Here is a 23,883-nt window from a genome sequence, read left to right as displayed (position 1 = left end):
ATGTTAAATTTAATAGGGAAACAGAATACTTTATTGCTAAGGGAAAAGACAAGCTTTCTGCCCATTTCCGTAAATGGAGATTTGATTTGTAATTTTTGCTGTATCTATTTCATAAAGTTTTGATGGCTGCATGATCTATGCTATGAGGTATGCTATGATTTTTCAACATTTGTTGCTGGATTGTATCATTAGTGTTAAATTTGTGCAAATTTTTAGTTTTTGGTGATCTTTTGTGATTTTTTTTTTATGATTGCTTTGTAATTCTTTTTTGTGTGATATCTTGTAAAAATAAAAAACCGTGTGAATAAGCTTTGGCTGTCCGATCTTAACACGAATGGGTTCGATCTTATACTATATATAAATTTATATTTGTTAAGTTTTTACATTTGCTGAGTTTGTTTTTTATTTATCGTTATCTGTTACCTATTTTTAGTGAATCTATTTGACTTTTGTTTGAACTTTTCTATAACAAAAGAGGTAGCCTTGCAAATGCCTATTTTATAACTGCAATTATGGTAATGAATGATTCCGGATATTTCAAGTGACCAAGTTATGAAAGTATGCCTGGATGATAATTATACTAATGGGAGCATCACTTGATCTAATTTACAGCAGAAGACAAAGCATTCTAAATACGGACTGCCTGGCAAAATCACAGGTAAATGGCAGTATTTTATAGCTACACTAATCATGAGTATGTTACTATTCCAGAAATATCAAGTGAATATTGTTATGAAGTTATTCCTGAATGGTATACCCGTATACATGATAATGGGAGCATCGCGTTATTATGATTACAATAGGCGATCAAAAGAAAGCCACGTGTAAGCGACAAGAGCAAAATTTCTTCCTTTTGTTATGTCGAGTGGGTTGTTGGTCACACTCAGATACAAAAGGCTCTCCCTAAGGCGGTTGATATAAATAAACATGAATGCGATGACCTTCTCAACAGGGATTATGTCGGGAGCCAGTACTAATCTCCTTATCATACTATATACTGCGCACAGAAAGTATCCGAGCACTTTAATTTTTTTAAACAACTATACGAGTATTTAGAAGCAAAGTTGCAAGCATTTGAGTGGACGAAAGTCCCATTTTAAAAGTGACACTTTGGCTTATACAAGTTGAAAATATTCTAATCGAGAGCATGCGAAGACGTTGCACAGCCGTTGTAGACAATACAAAATATTCATGGAAGCACGAGAACTGAAACAAGAGGAACTAAAAAATGAAATAAAAGTTGTGAAAAGTACAGAGAAGAAAGAGTGAAAGAAAAACTTACTACTTCAAATAAAGCTTGTCGACTGAAAATGTGTTGTCATTTGTTGCGCTTGTTGGAATCTTTTCTCCTTGCCAAAGTGTCACTTTTAAAATTGGACCTTCGTCCATTCAAATGCTTGTAACTTTGCTTCGAGAGGTCGCTTTGGATTTAATACAGCCTGACAGTGTCATAAATGTACAGTATGCGATAGTGTATCTATTAGAAAAAATAAATGTACCCAAATATGGTTTAGTTTTAAAATTTTAAACTTTGTCCGATTGGGCTTAAATTGGATGAGTGGAATCCTTGATATGAGGGGAATGCAAAGGTCAAAAGTTAAATTTTATTTTTGTCCGATTCGGCCTAAACTTAGTGAGTGGACTCATTCGAGGTCAAATGTCATAATGGGGACAAAAGTCAAGGCATCCCAGATTGGTCATAAACTTGGTGAACTAATAATAACAAATTTAAATTTAAATAAATACCAAATGGTCAATAGATGCGTCAGTGCTGTCATGCATAAGGGTATAGTGGCAATTTTAGCCTAAAATGTGTCAATTTTTCTGCGCTCTGTGATGCGGGAATTTATTCCACTTTCACACCATATTTCATCAGTTTAGCTTCAATATGACCAAATGATTTTGGGTGCTTATTCTGTCGCCAAAAGGTAATGGTTTCACTATTCTTCAAGACTTTTTCCCAACCCCATCCCCCAGCTTCCCCCAATGTCAAAAGATATCTCCGGGTATCTACGCCACTGTGCCACAGGAAGCACCCTCGGGATAAATGGGTTCTCTAAGGGAAAAGGTTCCAAACCTTTGCAGCTGTGTGTAGTGTTTTTATGTCTTAACTATGCAAAACATTAACAGCGGCTATCAGTGTGATAACGCTGATGAGTCTACCTATATGCGTTTGATTTACCTTCATGATTTCAAGTAATAAAAAACAGATAAAAGGTATACGACAACCAGGTGTACGGTGAATATCCGTTGGTACGAACAATAATACTTGGTATAATTTATGCATCATTCACGGACATGATGGATAAACATCACACCTTCATCAATGTCCTCGTACTTCTAAATAGCTTTGGAGTCTTACTGTTGGAGAAGATAGCTTTTGCTTTAACCACTCCTATTATAGCCCAATGGAATTGGGCAGTAATCATTGCTGATAATTTGACGGAGGTTTTACCGAATAATGCAAACTTAACTTTTGCCAATTTCATGACTTCTGATATTCCTCATTCGTTTATGGCACCATACTCTAACGGCAAAAGTATATCAATCTCCGCGTTGGTGATTCTTGTGACTGGTCCAGTAATAAACATTCTATTTTCGCCGATATCTGGTTTTCTTGGCGACCATTACGGATACGATATACCAATATTATTCGGACTTCTTCTGAATATTTCTATGGCACTAATATTTGCCTTTTTCTCGAGTTTCGGAGCAATTTTCATCGCTTGTTTATTTCAAGGCATTGCAGGAGCTTTTAATGCTCCAAACGCTTATGCTAAAATGAATACACTTTATTCACCGGATACAGCGGCAGGGAAAGCATCTTTGTGTCTATTGATGACCGCGAATATGTTTTCATTTATCGGTCCCGCCATTGAAGGCTTCCTGTACGAGAAAGTCGGACCAAAGCTGTGCTTTCTTATCCTTTTAATACCACTGGAACTTGGTTTACTTTCTGGGATACTTTTCACTATAATATGCACAAAGATATATCGCAGTAACCACTTCATACCCCTACTTGACTCAAGTGATATAATGGAAGATGATCATCTGGATAATTGCTGTCAGCGGTGCAACCAACAAATAGGGGTTCTTTTCACTTTTAGTCCAAAAGTTATCATAGCTGCTGCAACTTTTGGTCTAGCTTGGTTACCCAGAAAGTGTATCGATTCTACTATAGCTGTTTGGATGGATGCTAAGTTTTCTAGCGGACCATCTGTCGTTGGGTTGGTATTAAGCCTCGCTGCAATCAGTGTACCAACTGCAAACATTGTCGGAACTTGCTTTGCTTCCATCTGGACAAATATAATACATTATACTGCCATCTGTATTGTACTTTGCAGTATACCAGTTTCTACAATGTTTTTATCTCCGGATCCTGTTACAGTTTCAGTTTGCTATGCTATCTACATCTTCTTTGCTTCTTCATCTCGTTATGGAGCGATGAGTTTGCTCTCTATTATAGCAGCAGAACAATCTATTAACACACCGAGGGGAAAAGTTATGAGCGCAGCAAACATCGCAAGTTCTATGTCCAACTTGATTGGCCCAATATTAGCATTACCTCTGTATAATAACTATAAATTTGCTTCAATATGTCTCTGCGTTGGTCCTATATGTATTATTGTTAGCTCCCTTATATGTTGTTTACAAGTGACGAGACCCCAGTAAATATATGGCCTGGTATATAAAGTAAACTTAATATTTGAAACTGTTTATCATGTATATGGATTTGCTATCAGCCTGCAAAAACTTCTTTCTTAATTCGTATCTTGTTTTATAACAAAAGCGGATTGTTTGATCAAACATGACAAACATTTAACCGATACATTGGTTTATCATAACCCAGCAAACACAAAACGTTTTCGACATCATTCGCAAAAGGTTATAAAAGGTTGTCAGAAAACGTTTAAATGTCGGGTTATATAAAGGGTATATTAAGAGTATAAAACGTTTTCATAACCTTAAAAACATGTTTTGATAATCTACTGCTCAGCAAACAAAAATGTTTGACAGAAAACGTTTAAATGTCGGGTTATATAAAGGGTATAAAAACGTTTTAATAACATTCCAAAAACATTCTTGAAAACTTGATACAAAACATTCTAAACAGAATGTTATTTGGGGGTTGAAAAAATATTTTGCGAAATATGTTTGCCCAAAATATTTTCAATAACGTTTTAAAAACGTTTTCATGACCTTTATATAACCCGACATTTAAATGTTATTAAAAGGTTTTGGAAAAAAACATTTTAAGAACATTTCTGTGTTTGCTGGGTTCAATACTGCCTGTACAATGCAAGACGGTAAGCATTCGTAAGGGATTGTCCAGCGGGTTCTTTGATTCCATCTGTCCAACAGAGTTTCTGTCTGCCTCTTCTGCGAAGTCCTTCAACTTTCCATGAAATTCTCATCATCTTTCGCCAGCACCACATTTCAAAAGCTTGGATCCTGGATCTGAATGGCCTTCCGACAGCACATGTTTCGGAGCCATATACAGCAATTGGAAAGACCAGAGCATTCATGATGCTAATTTTTGGTTGCTCTAGAAACTCCTGTCTTTCCAAATGTTGGTATATAAGACAAATAGCAGATGTTCTTGCCATGGCCAGGCGTCTTTTGATTTCTTGACCTCTGCCTCCTCCATCAACAATGAGTGATCCAAGGAAGTTGAAAGTGTTAACCTCTATGTCCACTCCATCAGCCTTTAAATGCTGGTCTGCTTTCCCTACACAAATCATGACCTTCGTCTTTTTGACATTAAGGAACAGTCCATACTCCAAAATAGTTTCAATTACCCTGTTTAGGTCTTGAAGTTCAGTTGCTGTTCTTGCAATAAGGTTAGTGTCATCAACGTATCTAAGGTTATTTATACGTTTACCTCCAATTGACATCATTCCGTATAGTATCCATCAAGTGCAAATTTCATAATATACTCTGCATAGATGTTAGAAAGATAGAGTGATACATCCCTTACGCATGTTACGTACTCCTTGGCCAATTGAGAACCAGTCTGAGCCTCCACTCTCAGTTCTGACTGTGGCTTTCTGTCCTTGGTACAACGAATTTATAAGGTCCACCACATGTACAGACAGAGAATCCCATTTCCTTAATGACTGATGAGCCATGACTTTCCATTATAGACAGAATCAAATAGCTTGGATTAGTCTATGAAACAGAGAAATTGAGGTTGCTGGAACTCCAAGTTTTTCTCCATTAGTATTATCAGGTTGCCGATCTGATTTTTAGTTCCTCTTCCTTTCCTGGCACCTGCCTGTTCTGGTGGTAACTCGCTTTCTAGATGGTTCCGAATTCGTTCAGTAATGATACCTTGCTGGTATGGGAGATGAGAGATATTGTACGATTATTGGCACATTCCCTGGTGTCACCTTTCTTAAGTAACAATCAGGGGTGGGTATAATTCAAAATCCGCCATGAGCCACAAGGGGACCCGTGAGCAAATTAAGTTATTGGGTCAAAGATCACACAATTCTTCGCAAATACAACATAGTTGTTAGTTCAGTAGACAACACTTGACACGGCTATATTCAGTAGATAACGTTCGGTATAGCTATCTTCAATATACCGTATATCATTTGACACTGCTATTGTTAGAAGATAGCATTTAACATCAATTAACTATCTTCATTACTATCTAACATTTTCCAGGTACTTTCTTCAATAGATAGCATTGGACAGTGATACTTTCTGTAGATTACCTTTAATATTAATTACTATCTTCAGTATATGGCATTAGCCATTGCTATCTGCAGTGGGTAGCATTTGAGATGGCTATCAGCAGTTTACAGCGTTTGACAGTGCTATCTTCTGTAGATAGTTTTTGTCATTGCTATCTTCAGTGCAAAATGTAATAGTTCTATTATTTTATCAAGCTACATAGTTTTACATCCAATACTGACGATCAATATCATCCTTAATTTTACCAAATTTAATACATTGACGCAAGAAAAGTCTTCTAGATAACACTTAGCAAATACGACATATTATACAACACTTGACACAGTTATATACAGTAAAAAACATTCAGCATTGTTATCTTCAATATAGCATTTAACAATAATTACTATCTTCCGTGTATAACATTTGCCACTGCTTTCTTCAATAAATATCATTTGGCAGTGACCTCATCAGTAGATCAAATTTAACGATTATTGCAATCTTTAATAGGAAAGCATTTGACATTGCTATCTGCAGTGGGTAGCATTTGACATGGCTATCATCATTTGACAGTGATATCTTCTGTAAATAGCATTGCCAATGATATCTTCAGTGCAATATTGCAATTTCATCAAGCTACACCGGTAGTTCTACATCCAGTGACTGACGATTATATTATACAATTTATGACACAAGTAAAGATACGATCACGCTTAGCAGATAGTCTTTAGTTACGATTACATTATGTTCTGCAAAATGTGCAAATTCTAACAATAGTTCTATTAATTTATCAAGATATTACGTAGTTTTACATCCAATACTGACGATCAAAACATTCTAATATAATGTTACTTGAAGAAATATGTTTACCCAAATATATTTTACACAACCATTTTGATAACATTTTAAAATGTTTTATAGTGTTTTTTTCATATTAAACGTTTAAAAACGTTTCAATGACCTTTAAATAAATGACTAAATATTTAAATGTTATTACGACGTTTTGCCCAAAACAAAACCAGATTATAACAAGTTTATAACGTTTTAAAATCATTTTTGTGTTTGCTGTGTTGTCACATTATTCGTATAGTCAAATTCCAAGGTTTGTACAATTTCAAAGCCATGATTTAATTGACATAAATTGGATTTTAATTATGTTTAAGTTAGTAAGATAGTAATCATAAAGTTAGAAAGTTCAGAAAGATCATATTTTATGGGTAACAATAAGTTCTCCTCAATTCTCAAAATTAAAAAGAAAAAGCAATGTTGCTTTTAAATATACCGTTTGAATAAAAACCAGTTATGCGAGCGAGATCACTTATCATAATGAACTGCATAATTTTAGGTGTACCATTTTGGAACGCGATCGCTCGCGATTAATGCCAAAGACACTCGCGATTGGTTGCTTTTTAAGAGCGACTGCCGATCGCTTTAAGAGGGACGGTTGGTTCACTCGGCTCAACTTCTATGGAAATTTTATTTTTGCTTCATATGAGTGGGTATGTGCCCGAAAAAAAAATCAAAATTAAGAATTTACAAATATTATTTTTGTGGACCTTGAGTCAAATATAATATTTCGATTAAGCAGGCCTACCACTACAATACAGAGTAGAATAAATATGTGAAGCTAAAACAAACATAATGCTCTTTCGTCTACGCATGAGCATTGTTCAAAAATGGTAAATCATTAATTAATGGATAATTAGTTATTTACTTATCTGTTATATCTGTCTCGCTATATATCTATTAATTCATTGTATTCATTTAATTATCACAATAATTGTGCATTTATCTCAGGTGAGTGTTCATCATGTTTGCCAAGATTCTTAAATTTTGGCGGATTTAACAATTTGGTATTTTTTTATTTTGTTTGGGTTAATTAGTTTGCATTTGTAATTGAAGATCTCTTTTCCATTTCCCTTTTTTTAGCTCGTTTCTTTCTATAATCAAAAATGAGGTCAGCAATGGTGTACAGATATGGATTAATGGCAGAATTAATAGGCAAAACAACTGTAACACACCATGCAAATACAGATGGGGGTAAAGTAATCGCCCTGGTTTGAACCAAGATCCCGAGTACGATTATCGGACACCAACAGAAGAAATCTGTGGCAACGATGGCAGATACTTTGGTTGTGAGCTTTATCTGCGTTTTCATGCCAAGTGTATTTCCAGATTCCTGGGAGGATTTGTATACAGCCTTCACTATATGAATGTAACAGACAAGTATTACCAGATAGCATAAACAGTTAAGGCCTAAGAAAAGGGCTGTTGAATAAAAGAGCCCAATGCTAAGACCCTTGAATTCAGTATTAGCATAGTCCTCGCGAAGAAACATCCAATTGTTATGATAAAAGTGGTCCAATTTTGCCGGCTCGATTTTTGAAGTGGAATATATTTTTGTCAAAGCTAGCGGTAGACCGATACAAACATGAGACTTGTCATAAAATTTAAAATTGATTCCTGACAAAGCTGATGGAATAGTTCCTAATGCAGTTGAAATGATCCACGTCAAAATCGCAACAACCTTGGTAGATTGTTTTCTTAATTTGTGAGTAGAATAGGGAAACCTGATGGAAATGAACCTGTCAATGCTTATCAATGTCACAAAGAACACAGAGGCTTCACTAGATATTATTGATAAAGCTCCTGCAATTCTGCAGGTTATACCAGATCTCCAGGATTCGGATTGTATTGGAAAACGGTCACCGAAATATAAATCAGCTGAAGCAATGATCATAAGATAGATTCCCATAAGTAAATCTGATATTGCAAGATTGCTCAGCAATATTGCGTTTACTTTATTTGTCTGAGCCATTTTCTTTCTGGCAATGAGCACGAAGAGATTTCCTCCAAGTGCATTTAAACCGATGAGCCACATTATCACTGCCAATGCTCTATCAGAGAGTAGTCTATCACATGTAAGATATGGTGATCTACTTCCTGTGGCAATACAATTGATACGAGTAGGGACATAACAATTGCATATTTCATGCTGACTAACAAGCAATCGTAAGCTATTGGGCAGGGAAGAAAACGAATCGTGAGTTATTCTGGTTAGGGTGTTGTTAATGAGATTTAAGGTCTGTAGATTAAACAGGTGCTGCATGCTTGGAATATCCTTTAATTTATTACCTGACAAATCAACATTAAATAGTCTGACTGTGTCTTTAAACATATCGCCATCTAAATGTGTCAGATAATTGTTTGATATAGTAAAATATTCCAACTTCACTAAACCTTTCAGCACATGTTTATTCAACGATCTTAATTGGTTTGAATGAACATTGAGATATCTCAAACGTCTCTGGCTTTTGAAGATACCATCAGGTAATGCAGTTAACTTGTTACCATCAATCTCAATTTGTTGTACGTCAAATAAATTGGAGAAAATATCCTTATCGAATGTAAGAAATTCATTTTCACTCAATACTAGTGCAAATAAGTAACGTAATTCTTTAAAACATCCTTCAGGTAAGGAAGTTAATTTATTTCCCTTTAAGTTAAGAAGAGTTAAGATAATTAAATCTTGAAATATTCCATCAGGTATTGAGCGCAATGCATTGTTTTCAAGCGAAAGTCGACTGAGCCTTTTCATTCCGTGGAAACATCTCAAGTCCAAATGTAATAGTTTATTTCGGTCCAGGTACAGATATTGCAAATTTATTAAATCTAGAAATATCCCGTCAGGCAATGTACTTAAGAAATTATCAGAGAGGGAGAGTAAAATAAGATTGGTCAAATTTGTAAACATCACATCAGGTACACTGTTTAAAGAATTGTTAGAAAGCCAAAGTTTGTTAAGATTTGTCCAATTCCGAGTCATTATCGTCCTAATTTCTGATATACGACTTCCATCGAGATTCAGTTGTTCCAATTTAATTAAATACTGAAATATCTCAACTGGGAATGTACTCAATAATGAAAGCGCGAGATTCTTGAGTTTGTTCAATCCTTGGAACATGCCTACATCCAGATCTGATATTTTATTTTTACTAAGGGCTAATTCTTCCAAATTTATTAAACCTTCAAATATCATATCAGGTAATGTTCTCAATGAATTATCAGAAAGCTTGAGTGATTTGAGATTCTGCAAACTTTGGAACATTCCTACGTTCAGGTCTGATATCTGATTTAAATCTAAGTCTAAATACTCCAAATGTATCAAATATTGAAATACCCCGACAGGTAATTCACTCAATAAATTTTCATTTAGAGATAGCTTAATGAGATTGTTCAAACCTTGGAACATTTCTACATCCAGATGTGATATCCGATTTCTAGATAGTTCTAGACTTACCAAATTTATCAAATCTTGAAATATTGCAACAGGTAATGTTTCTAATAAATTATATGAAAGAATTATTGTTTTGAGACTGTTTAAACCTTGAAATATCCCACCAGGTAATATACTCAATGAATTACGTCTAAGAAAGAGAGATTTGAGACTGTTCAAACCTTGAAATAACTTATCAGGTAGTGAACTCAATAGATTCTCATCAAGCCACAACCTTGTGCAGTTGTTCATACCTTTGAACGTTAATGTATCTAGTTCAGATAATGGATTTCCGCGTAGATATAGATATTCCAAATTGATCAAATCCTTTTGAAATAACCCAACGGGTAATGATTTTATTTCGTTAAATTCAACAAAAAGGAGAGTCAGTTTACTTAAACCATTGAACAGTTCAACAGACAACTCCTTTATTCTATTATAAAACAGGAAAAGGGTATGCAAATATTTTAAATCTTGAAAAATTTGATTGGGTAATGCATCCAAAAAATTGTTACTTAGATCTAGTTTCTTGAGATTTTTCATACCTCGGAATATTTCTTCTTCCAGATATGGTATCTGATTCTTCGAAAGGAGGAGTTGTTCCAAATGTATCAACTCTTGTTGAAATATCCCACTGGGTAATGAACTGAATATATTTTGAGATTGAAACCCTAGTAATGTGAGATTGTTCAAACCTTGGAATATCAGTGTGTCCAGTTCTGATATCTGATTTGTATAGAGGTGTAGTATTTCCAAATTTGTCAAATCTCGAAATAGTCCATGATGTAGTGTACTTAACCAATTATAATCAAGCCGCAGTATTTTGAGATTGTACAAACCATGGAAGGATTTTACCTCAAGTTCTGATATCTGATTGTTACGGAGGTGTAGTGTTTCCAAATTTGTCAAATCTTGAAATATTTTATCAGGTACTGTGGTTAAAAAATTGTAATCAAGCCGCAGTATTTTGAGATTGTACAAACCTTGGAAACATTCCACCTCCAGATCTGATATCTTATTCCAATCAAGGATAAGTTGTTCCAAATATGACAACTTCCAAAATGTTTTTGGATTAAGCATCAGACGATTAAACTCCAGATTTAATACCTCTAAATATTGTAAGTCTTGAAAAAAGTTATCAGACAATTGCACAATTTTATTTTCTGATAAATCTAAATGGGTTGTGTAAAGTGGGTAGGTGATCACAGCAGTGCTGTTTTGACTATATGCGCAATCTTCATAAACTACTTCTCTGGCACCAAGATAAACTACACAGTCATAGGGAAACTTAAGCTTACACTTATCAATATATTGTGGATCACACATAACTTTGTTGTTGTACCCTTTAACATTATGACACTGTTGTCGACTTACTGTTTTACCATGGTGATCTTTCTGATTATTTTCTTCCTCTTCAGGGCATCTGAATAAGTTATCATTAGCGCGTGCCGGATCTATATAAAGACTTACATTACCTTGCAAATTAACTCGGAAACTTGACTCGAACCGTGTAGAACTACACGTTTCTGGTTGTACATTGAATACTATATACTTATTCTTACAGTCTAAGTCTGCATCTCGTTCAATAAAAAGAAATGTCGGTTCTGTAGGGTCATTATATCCGTGTATTTGTAGCTCAGCAACAGTCCCTTGCGATGCTCTCACTTGAAGGATACATATGTAATCCGCGCTCCTTTTGACGAAAACGCCTCCTTCGGTCTCCTTATCAATCAAACATGGGTAGGTTTCATTGAGAGGTACATCCCAAAGAGGGTCCACCAACAACTCAGCTGCAACGATCATTCCATTCATCAATGTGTTGTTGTTAACAGACCATGTCATGATGATGACAGAAAGTTTAAGGATGAAACGGAAACAATTACGTTTACTTACACCCGCCATTTCTGCTAGGTTGTTTCAGATCGATACGTCAAAATGATCAAAATGGCAAGAAATGAAATCGTAATGTAAACGTAGGTAATACAGCGTGTAGCGAATCAGTGTCAGAAGGAATAGAGGTTTTGAAACCGTTCACGATGAGTTCATGTCTTTACCTTAGAATAGATCATCAAAAATGGCACAATCCTGTTGAAAGAAAATAAGATCATATATCTTGGATACCTTTGTTCACTTTCTTTCGTATCGGCCTACACTACTACAAACTGCAAGTCCCGATCTATATATACAGACGCGTATTCGACCCTGAATAAACGGCAAAACTACTTTACTGAAGCAACGCCCTAGCCCAGGCAGGTCGAGATCCGGGGTCGAGATACGAAATTCCACTCACAATCATCCACCGCTCATAACAAAGTTGTTCTTAAAAATATTCATACAGATGCGTTTCATTTGTCTTAAGAAAAAACCAACGGTTCTTCGGATTACGGAGTATGTGATCTGTTGAACCAGGGAAGTAGCACTACGGGGAAGTTTCCTGGTATGACAGAACGGCGCAAAGACGGGACCAGGATATCGTTAAAACTCAGCCGCTAGTTGAAGTTATGTAGACGCCTGCTAGAAACAGAAATCAACGCACAAGAGCAAAAACCTGTAAGGTTTTAACATGTTTTAATAAAACACACCTTATAGACGCATTGGCTAACTTCATCCTGAAATGCACAATGAATAATGTCAAATATCTCGCGTTCGATGTGGGTGTTTCAAACTTTGACAATGTTCAAACCATTTCGTGCAAACCGTAGAGTAGACAACAATTGAAAAAGAGGTGCTTTAGTCTCGTTCCCTCTTACGACGTGAAGTATATGGTGTTGGTTTATCTTCCAACATTATTATCACCCAACAATCTACCCACGAACCGCGTATGCCGAAAACCGTGCACACCGAGAACCGCTCTAGTTGAAGTACAGTTTGAAAAAGTGTCTCATGAGACCATGTTGCACAAATAGACTGGTATTACGCAAACTATTTGGATGAAACAAAAACCAGAGAAAACACACCGACATAAAATTTGACGACTATGACTACAATAATTGAGTTGCTTTACACGTCGTGTTTCTTGATTGGGCGACTCTATACAACCATTGCATTTTCCGATTTACACATTCACCCCATCTTATTATCATACAGTCGGTTTGTTTGTGTGTGTGTTTTAATGCTTTTCATTTCATCCATGTGCTCTGCATGGACATACGTTTATAAAATAAATTACCCATGAACCACTGATTTTGTACAGGGATCACATGTTTTTATTATGTGAAACATGTGGCGACATGTTGAAATAGCAAAATACTATCTAGTATTGTTTATTGGTTTGGTGGTTGTTTGGTTGCTTGGTTTGTTATCAGAATCATCCAGAATGAATCCGAAAACAAAGCTTTCAACTTCAGATGTTAAGAACAAAACTTACGCATTGTTTACTCGGATGAAAATATACATCGAGTCTCTATCGGCGTGTTTATAGTACCATATTACCCGGTATTTAGCGCATATTAACGTATATGTACTGCGAAATCAATTGTTATTGCAGTATAATCTTTCCGTATACAGCCACTATAAAAAAAAAATTATTTGGGACGGTCGTGAAATAAGTTTTTAAAACTTTTCTCACAACTAATTTATATGTCTACGGTTACACGTAAAATGTTACGTTTAGTCAACGTTTATAGTCAACGGAGCAGCTAGTGCAATTTAGCGGCTTAACCGCAACGTTGGCAATATTGTACCTTATTGTATAGCCTTTGTTCTTAATCGATCAAGATCCAAGTTGTAAAATTAACTGACACTCCACGTTCATCCAGACATCCACACCAAGCATTCAACATGTGAATGGTGTATTTGATAGACCCGATAATGGACATTGTTAAATGAAATTTGTTAAATGAAATGACATAATAAATAATAATCTATTAGAATATCTACATTAAAGAAACTTCTGCAGCTAGCTTAGCCTGAATTAGAATTAGCATAAATTGCACCCATTAAGTGAAAAATACACCGTTTGCGGGGCATATTCTGACTCGAAACTATCGTCATGATTGTCGGCTCCCCATCTCTAAAACCATTTGGTAAAAGTAACTATCTCACAGGAATGTTTTTAAAGCAAAAATCAGCGTAAGCTGTAAAATATGATCTTCTTATTACCCACCAAATACACCCAGTCGGCACAGGTTAGGCCCGGTCCCCGCACTCCGTGCATCCGCGGGTATTCATGCTCGTCGAAAATCTCGCGAAATAAGGGGTGTTTTCAGATGAAGAAACGCGATTCGCGAAACACACAAAAAAAGGGTGTTTTTTAAAACCATGTGTTTGCGAAATTGAAAAAAAAGGGTATTTTCATCGAGCAGCCTACGCGTTTCTGCCAGAAAAGGGTATTATTAGAAATATAGTTCGCGTTTTAGCGAAAATAGGGGTATTGTCGAAGGGCAAATAATTCGCGAAATCGCTAAAAAAAGGGGTGTTTTTCCCCTAAAATCTTCGCGAAATGAGATGCAAAAGGGGGTGTTTTTAAAGTTCACCGACAAGCATGAATACCCGCGGATGCACGGAGTGCGGGGACCGGGAGGTTAGGATTCCAACGTTGAATCAACGTTGATACAACGTCAAAGTTTCAACCTTACCTGATTTCAACCTAGAGGTTAGTTAAAATCAGGTTGAAATTTCAACGTTGATACAACGTTGAAATTTCAACCTGATTTTAACTAACCTCTAGGTTGAAATCAGGTTGAAGTCCATCAGGTTGAAGTCCATTTTGCAAATGCAACGTTATTTCAACCTGATTTCAACGTCGAAATTGATTTCGATGTCGAAATTTCAAATTCAACGTGATTTCAACGTCAGGTGTGCCCACTGTGCAATTATATTTTTATTGGGCCTCAACAATCGGGCGCACTGTTGGGGTTTACGTTTAAGCGTGTGTTCAAAGGAAGCCGCCGCCGCTCTATCACATTCACTGCTGCCTGGTGGAATCATAGTAGTTTGCCTTTCCGTATGCCGTGACCTTGCTAGACAGTGGCATTTTTGCTCTCTTCAACAGGTGGGATTCGCAAAACGTATGCGATCCATTATACCTTGCTTCACTTTGTAGATCGCAAATACCACATTTAAAAAACAACTCATAGCTTCAACTTCTCTCACAAAATTGGTTCCATCACTGGTAGCCATTTTTTCTTGTCTCTTGTGTTAAATTGTATATAACTTATGTGTAAACTTATTTTGAGGTTTGCTGGGGGCACTCAACTTAAATTTTGGTAGGGGTGTGCGGCGCGGAGCGCCGAACTTTGGGAACTAAGAACTGATTTTCGGGCAAAATAGGGCTTGAAGAACTGAAATTAGGGCCAAATTATAGGCTGTTGAGCTAAAAAATTCTCATTTTTTTCCAAATTTGAGCTTAAAGAGCTACAATTGTCAGAGTTTGAGGCTCAAAGAACTGGAGCAGATCCAAATGTGGGGCTTAAGGAACTGCCAGAGAGCCTGAAAAAGGGACCATTGACCGCCGCACATACCCGTACCACCTTAACATGTGAGTGCCCCCCCCCCGGAGTAGGGGGCACTGCGCCTTTTGGCGACAGTGCTTTCCTGTGCTTTTCAGTGCTCCCTGGCAGCTCAGGAGGCCTCCTTTATGTTTTTTTTCTACTTTTGATGTTTGTTGCCAAATGAATAAGATAAAAAATAAAAAATCCCTCTGGTTCTGAGATCTCTTACTCTTTCCCAGAAACCTTTGTAACATGAAGAATTACCTAATTACATCAAGTGACACTCCAAAACTTTGTACAGCTTCCCTTATGTTTTCATGTTGAGATATTACAGTCTGGCTAAGCATGGGTTGATAATCAACAAATAAACATATTTGGCAAGATCAGGATGTGCTCTGTTTATCGAGGTATAGCCTGCCATTGCACTAAATAGCAAATGAATACAACAATTGAAATGGAAGAAATGCATTTTGGGATATGTAAGATATCTTCCCTGTCCCTGGTTACGCCACTACTGCCGCGTGACTCTAATAATTGTAGTCTTCGGTGATGTCTTTTTTTTAAACAAGAGGCAAGACATGCGACCAGACAGTATCATTGATTATGTCCATAGCAACAAACTGGCGTTGTAGATATTTTTAAGTAGCAATTCATTTGCTTGGAGTATTTGCAATAACAATTTGTTCTCCAGCAAGTCAGTGTATAATGATTTAAGCTTGATCTCATCTTTGCTGTTTATTCACAACTATTTTGGTATCCTTCAAGATTTGCAATCTCACGTATGTTGTTTTATTAACAACTATTTTTGTGTCTTTTAACAACTATTTTTGTACCTTTTAAATAAACTTATTCCATTGGTTTTGATAGCGACTTGTCTATTTTGTTAAAACATTCTCTCATAACGCTAGTCAATCGCTGGCATGGCTCACTCAGTCATCAATGGTCATTGTATGCCATCGAATTCGGTGTTGAAATGAGCGAAATTGTGAGCTATACCTTCTCAATTTGAAATAAATTTTCTCGGCCAAATAAAAAGCAATAATTTTCATTCTTTCAGTAAATATCTGATGAACACCATAATGCTTGATACTATATTTTTTATTTTAAATCCTGGTGCTAAACTTAGGTGTGAAATTTGGTCGTCTAGTGTAAGAATTTCGAATTTGACAAGCCTGAACTTCGCCCATGAATTTTTTTGGAGTAAACTTTTTAGTTTTTAAAAGTAATATAATTCACTAATGAAAGACCTGGATCGTAATTCTATGGAATATTCATCATCATGCTGTACACTCGCACCTGTAAGATTGGTATCTTTGCAAAGAGCGGTATTTGTCGTAGAAGTGACGTAGTTAATCGGATGGACTACCATAGCAATAGAGGAATACAATTTTGACTATATCGTCCTGCGCTACAACGTTCACTCGGTACCTACCGATACCCATACCGGTATGCATTGAACCATAAATGTCAAAGAAACAGGGATAAAGACCTGTATCCTAATTCTATAAAATATGCATATTATGCTGATCACTCGGACGCGCACCTGTTAGAGTGTAATCTGCTTGTAGTGCAGGGCGATCTATTCAAAAATTATATTCATCTTGCTATGGTAGTTCGATCATGATGCGGCCTGTAATAGTCATACCTAATGATCTTTCGTACAAATAACGAATTTCCATATTATAGCCTACAGAGCTATACTGCGCCAATAAAGTACCCTTGGAAAAAAATAATCACAATTTTTTCTTCAAAGTGACTCGGATATTCAAATCAAAATGACTATAAACTCATCAAATTTGACTAGTTTAAATTGACAAGGGCATTCTAATCAAATAATATGATGTTCAATTAAGGTTAGCAACTATTTTAAACTGTTGCGATTTGGTAGTTCACAGCATCTTGCGAATGGTAGTGAGGTTTGGCAAAAATTGCATGATCATTTCAAAGCGAGTGTGTAGAAGAATTCATATATCACAGATATACTTTTGTAGGTCCTGGTTCTTGAGTTATGTTGTAAAGAGGGCTGAAAAAAAAAACCACTTTTGTAAAACGTACATAACTCATTAACAACAATAAATCAAGCAAGTTTTCAAATTTGTAGAATGAACTTTTGCAAAACATCAAAGTGTTATTTTTCAATAATGTATTGATTTAGATAATGAAAATTGATTTTTTTTTGGCTGCTTCGACCAACAATACCTAGTCTACCCTTAATGATTCGATTGAGTGGGGGGTTCACCGGCCGTTAAATTCGGCAATTTTCACAAGAATGATTTTATGAACATTAATTTTCCACGCGCCCTTATTATATGACACTACGCCATATCGTGCCACTGCAGCATAATATCTTAATCCATTAGAATAGGCAGAAGTCACAAAATGGTGTAACGTGTTCGAATCATTTGGACAATACTATGACGTGAAAATGTTCTAAACGGATTGCTTTGTACAGTTGTATGTCAAGGGGAGCTGTTAATTAAAGGACTTGTGTATATTCAACTTTATTGATAAATAGAGAGAGATGCAGCGCTGGGACATACGTGTCGTGTCATGTCAAAAGCAGACACTTTTGGGCAGGTTATCAATTTTGAGGTTTTTACATATCTTAAATATAGAGATATTTTGCTCCACAACACCGTTTTCCCCAATGAAATCGGACATTGCTAAGCGAAGATATTGAGTTTGTAAGTTATGGTATTAAAAAATTGGAAATTGAGATATCAGCCTTTAAAAATATTATGGACAATGTTGAGAGTAGGAATTACCTTGAAAAACGTCTCAAAAAATACAAGATGCCAGTTTTATATTCCGGTCTGAAACTATCAGACAATATTCTTAACATTAATAACATCACAAATTTGCGACAATATTCTTAACATTAATAACATCACAAATTTGCAACAAACCCAAATTGTGAAAAAATCACCCTGGGCAGATTTTTGGCTATTTCTCCATTTACGATCCTGCCCAAAAGTGTCTGCTTTTGACATGACACGACACATGAGGATATAGGCCTAAATAGATCAAATTTGACTAAACGGGACTATATTACCTAGTAGAAAGAGAAAAATACTCGCTACGCGATGGAGTTAAAATATAGATAAATATATGTAAAACGTGGTACAGCTAAGTGCTATCTTCAGTAGATAGCAAAAAACACTTTCCTAGTACACGTTCTGCGTTCAGAAACAAATCATTTGGACTAAACCACCGGTTCCCAAACTTTTTTACAAGCGACCCAATTTTTGCCTGGCGTGTCGTGACTCACAAACTATTATATATTTCGTGCCGGGTTTCCGTATATGCAAAATCAAAAACAAAGCGTCCAAACATAAAGTTTTTATTTTGGTTTTGTTTTTATTCTTTAACATGTAAATTATAGATATCATACAAAGCATTATAGAAAGTTTTTAAACTTTCTTTACATGCACATTTGTTAATCCCAACGAACTGCAAACCTTTTACATAACATTTTTAATAACATTCCAAATCATTTTGAAACTTGCTGCAAAACATTCTAACGTAATGTTATTCAAGTGTTGACAAAATATTTTGCCAAAAAATATTTTACAATAACATTTTAACATCTTAAAATTTGTCGTAGTATTTTTTCATATATAACACGTTTTTAAATATAACCCGACATTTAAATGTCATTATAACGTTTTGAACAAAACCAAAACACATAAAACAAAAATAATTACATAATGTTTTACTCTATAAATTAATATATTTAACATAAATAAATAAAAAATCAAGACACAATTGATATTTAACACGAATAAAGACAAGTAAATAAACAATCGTACTTTTCGTACGGCGTGTCTATTCGGAAATTATATCAGAATTATTGATTAGCTTATTTACATATTGCATATTATTAATTTATTGCACATTTCATTGCTACCATGAGTGAGTTTTATCAGGTGCAAGGTTTTAACGTTCAACTTTAAAAGTGTATAAGTCACTCTTGTATAATAAGCATATAGACTTATCCTTTAATCTTTGCACTCAAATAGATATTGTAATGTATTACTCCCGACTACACACACTAATTTTTGCTAGATGAAATATAGCTAAATTCGACTCCTTTAGTTAGTAATAACTGGTAATAAAAGTGAAATTTTAATATTTGTACAATTTGGAGAAAATGGGTCCAAACCGTGTAATTTTGCATGTTGTCTGAAATTAAAATTTTTGATAATTATAAAAATATAGAAAATGTGTTTTCATAAAATTAGAATGCATCACCTGAAATATATAATATTTGTCTTTAGTACAAGTCTTCCAGTTTGATTATCACATCATATGGAAAACACCATAAAAATGCATGCTTTTAGTCTTTGTTTCCAAAAATTGACCAAATACCAAAATTTGATTTTCACTGTCACTAAAGATGAGATTTTAGCTAAGTTTCATTTGACAAAATAAAATAGGATAATTTTTTAATCCTAAAAATGAGTGTTGTTAACTTTATAATAAAAAGAGAGGTGTAATATTTAAGCAACCATTTTAATAGTGCAGGTGTTTCTAAGGCTATCTTTAAAAAAAACCACCACGTCTTACACTGCCATGGTATTCCATTTCAAATATCCTTAATTTCGTGAATATCACTTTAAATACATAAATTGATGAGCCCTGTTCTCCAGGCGAATGGACAGTAGAATTGTTTTGTTTTTTTGGCAAATAACCTACAGTCAAAATCAATCCACTTCGGCAAATAATATAACTCAGTGGTGTAGCCAGGGGCAAGAAGTCTTGGACCCCCGATGATGGCCGCCCTATTTTTTTATGCCTTTTTGTACTTTTTAGCCCATTTTTTACCCATTTCGTCAAAAATTCCCCCTTGCCCCTTTGTCCTCCCCCTTTAAAAAATTTCTGGCTATGCCACTTCTGCAATTGTAAAACAATTTATTCTCCTTGTATGCAATAAAAATTGAATAATAGGGTTCATTTTATCCACACATCATACCTTCAACCGATCTACATTATTAAATAACAAGATCATTTTACCATTTAAAAAATTACATATATTTTTTGATTCACATTTACAAATATAATCTTTCTGAAGCTTAGCATGCACACAAGACACTAAGGACAGACAACCTAGTGTTGTTTTCTTCCACATTAATCAAAAATTACTTACATTGCATATTCTATAATAGTATTTACAATAAATATACAAATGTTTAAAATACATAAAATTACAAATATGCATGGTATCTTAATATTAAAAAGATAACGGTATACAACCTGTACAAATATATAGCACCATAATAGGCAAGCACTATCACAAATGCTGACATCAAGTCCAATTATCATACACAAATTCAACCTAATTAATGTGACATTTTCTTATTTATAAGTAGATGTTCCGCACAACTAAGTGGCCCTTTTGTTATGGTGCATCCTGCACCCCACATTTGCATCCCATTCCTCTTGGCTACAAGCCTGAAGACAGCCTTTGCAAAAATCACAATTTACATTCAATGTATTTGCTTGCTTTTGATTTAAACACAAATCTTGTGTTATTCAAGATATTTCTCATCTGTCTGTAAAATATCAATAATTTGGAATTCTAATTTTAAAGTTCATAGGAAACAAAAGGCAGGGCTGTCAACTTTTTGGAATTGCTTGGCGTGAGACAGATGCGTGCGGGATTTGCCCCAGGATTTGCCGACTCAATGTTCATTTTGAACAATGATTATTTGAGCCACGGCGCTTGATATTTTGAAATGCGGGGTGTGGGGGGGGGGGGGGGGTTGGGAGAAACAACAAATTATTCATGACGATGCGTGAGATTTTACTCATTTTCCAGCTTTTTTGCGTGAGATTTACTACTAGGCGTGAGATTATACTATCTTGGCGTGAGACCGTGAGAAAGTGACCCAATGCGTGAGACTCACGGCCAATGCGTGAGAGTTGACAGCCCTGCAAAAGGTACTCAGTCTATCTTAAAATGTTAAAGAAAGTTGATTTAGTTCTAAGTTACTTTATGGGCTAGTCAGTAGTCACAATCACCACATGATCTAATCCGATCCAGTTCTGCTATAACTTTATCAAAACACAATCTGTTATGCGAAGGGTGGCTGAGCTTTATAGATCTTTTTCCCAGATGTCATTTTGCAGTTTACAAAATGTTCAAAACTTAAAAATTTGAAATCTTTTAAATTATACGCAAAAAATACAAGCAATACAACAGCAACAGAACAATGACAGAAGTTGCTTCAGGGCCATACAATGTAGATATACATTCAGGTAAATGGAGCAATCCTCTCATTAAATAAATAGGACAATTCGCTGTAGAAGTGACGTCATAACTGGATTAACTACCATAGCAATACCGTAAAAACTCGATAGTTAGCATATGTGCTTACTATCGAGCGATTTTAAAACATGCAAATATGAAGAGCCCCATCCACGATGTGTAAAGGGTTTTGAGCCAATCATCGATACACATAGTTATATACAAACAAGTAAACCTGCAAATGTGTGTCTCAACCCATTAGGTCAGTTGGTAAAGCGCATAGTAAGCACATATGCTAACTATCGAGTTTTTATGGTAGATGAAGACCTTTTTGACTATATCGCCCTGCACTACAAGCAGGTTGCACTCATCACCTGTGTATGTCTGCAATCATAGAATGAATACTATACTGCTCTTTTCAAAGATACTAATCTTACAGGTGCGAGTGATCAGCATGATATGGTTCAATGCATAGGTACCGCGTGAATGTTGTAGTGCAGGGCGATATATAGTCAAAAATTGTATTCATCTATTGCTATAGTAGCCTTACGTCACTTCTACAGTGAATAGACGAAGGAAAAGAGAAACCAAAGTGAAATTTTTTTGTTGCCTTATCATAAATAGTTTCAGTTTTGCTTCATATGATCTGGATATAGCTGATCCAGATCTGATCTCAGGACGGAGGCTGATAGCAGTTTCACATTGATTTGCATTCATTCCAGTTGTGTGGATATCCTCAATGATATCTTATGTCTGGATACCATTGACAATTTGTTGCCAAACTTTTTATTCTGTAAATAAAAATAAAAATAAATGATGTTATAAAACACGTATGTAGAAATGATTTGTCAGCACTAATGCGGAAAAAGGGCGCAGTGGAGAAGATTTATTTTTGACATGGGGGGGGGATGGGGTTGGAAAAAATGTCTTGAAATAATAGTGAATCTGGCACCTTTTGGCGACAAAATAAGTTTATGGTACAAAGGTGCGCGAAGCGCATGAAAAATTGTGTCATTTTGAAGCTAAACTAAAATATTGTACAAAAGTGTAATAAATTTGCGCGTAGCGAAAGAAAACTTGGGCTTTGGGGGCTAAAATGACAAAATATGAGGTTAATTTGGTCAGAAACTCACATACAGGCGTCAACATTGGGGGGGATGATTGTATGGACCATCCCCTTGGCAAAATATTGGGGGATATATCCTCCCATCCCCCCAGGATCTACGCCTATGAAAGGGTGTGTTTAATATTTACTTCAGCAGAGGCGTGGTCCAATTTTTCATGGTCTGTTTTCTATCTTAGATAGAGGCTTATCATTAAAACAATATGTTTCCAAATTTTGAGTTGTATTGCTCCAGCAGTTTTGATATGAGAAGCAGCAACTCAAAAAGTTGAGAAGCAATAACAATGTAATTCTCCATAGGATAGTAGATACTTCTGGTGTGGTAACCACAATTCACTACATTTTGTTCACATCATCTAAACAAAAGCGTTAAATTTTACTAGGGTAATATAATGTGAAAAATATATAAGCTTTCTTCTGATAACAAAATCTCTGTTTTGATGAAGACAAATGGGGTGATTGGATCAAGAACCTTTTTAAAACATTTCCTTTTCCCATAAATGTAGTCAACTTTTTCAATGACCCTCACATGGTGAAAGGATGCAACTTGCAAAGACAATAAGAGGAACATACTTTCTTTTGTCAAATTATGTGACATACAGTTATCCAACTTATAGCACAAGACAGTAACATTTTATTCCCTAATCTTGCAGCCTTTTTCCATGTGAGTCAAATAGAAAAATTAGACTAAAGTCCTCAACCAAGGTAAAAGGGGTAACTTGTTAATGATGTAAAAAGAATACATATACAGCCTTTTGTTATACTATACCATTTTTCACCCTGATGTGGCAGTAGCGTCAATGCATTGTGGCATCTGTTTCACGCGTGCATCTATGCCGTGTTTTTAAGCATGTGCATGTGTACGCCAGCACCTTGAGTGAACGCTAGTGATTTGAAGCTATGCTTAATGAAATGCGCACTGACGTCACTGCCACATCATGGTGAAAAATGGTATAGGGCTATGGTTAAATAGCATTTAAGTAAACCATAATATTGGGAAGTACAAAGAACCAGTGTTAAGACAAAATGAAACACATTATACAGATCTGTGCTCCCACTCTCCCCCATCATTGGCACTTGCATAAGGGACCAAACCGCTCATGATTTGAACAATAGCTGGTCCTAA

General features: G+C 35.5%; 1 protein-coding gene across 1 annotated transcript in view; it reads right to left on the bottom strand.

Moving 5' to 3' along the window:
• Positions 1–21,220: 21,220 nt before the first annotated feature.
• The window catches only part of LOC140147352 (prominin-1-A-like), a 62,740-nt gene continuing 60,077 nt past the window's right edge, over positions 21,221–23,883 (bottom strand). Inside the window, exon 24 of the mRNA XM_072169129.1 lies at positions 21,221–22,425. Within this exon, the coding sequence (XP_072025230.1) occupies positions 22,421–22,425 (5 nt within the window). The 3' untranslated portion in view covers positions 21,221–22,420. The remainder of the gene's footprint in view (positions 22,426–23,883) is intronic.

The sequence above is a fragment of the Amphiura filiformis genome, chromosome 3 (assembly GCF_039555335.1).
Source record: "Amphiura filiformis chromosome 3, Afil_fr2py, whole genome shotgun sequence".
Lineage (NCBI taxonomy): Eukaryota > Metazoa > Echinodermata > Ophiuroidea > Amphilepidida > Amphiuridae > Amphiura > Amphiura filiformis.
The sequence above is the reverse complement of the archived record's forward strand: the minus strand, read 5'-3'. Positions and strand labels throughout refer to the sequence as shown.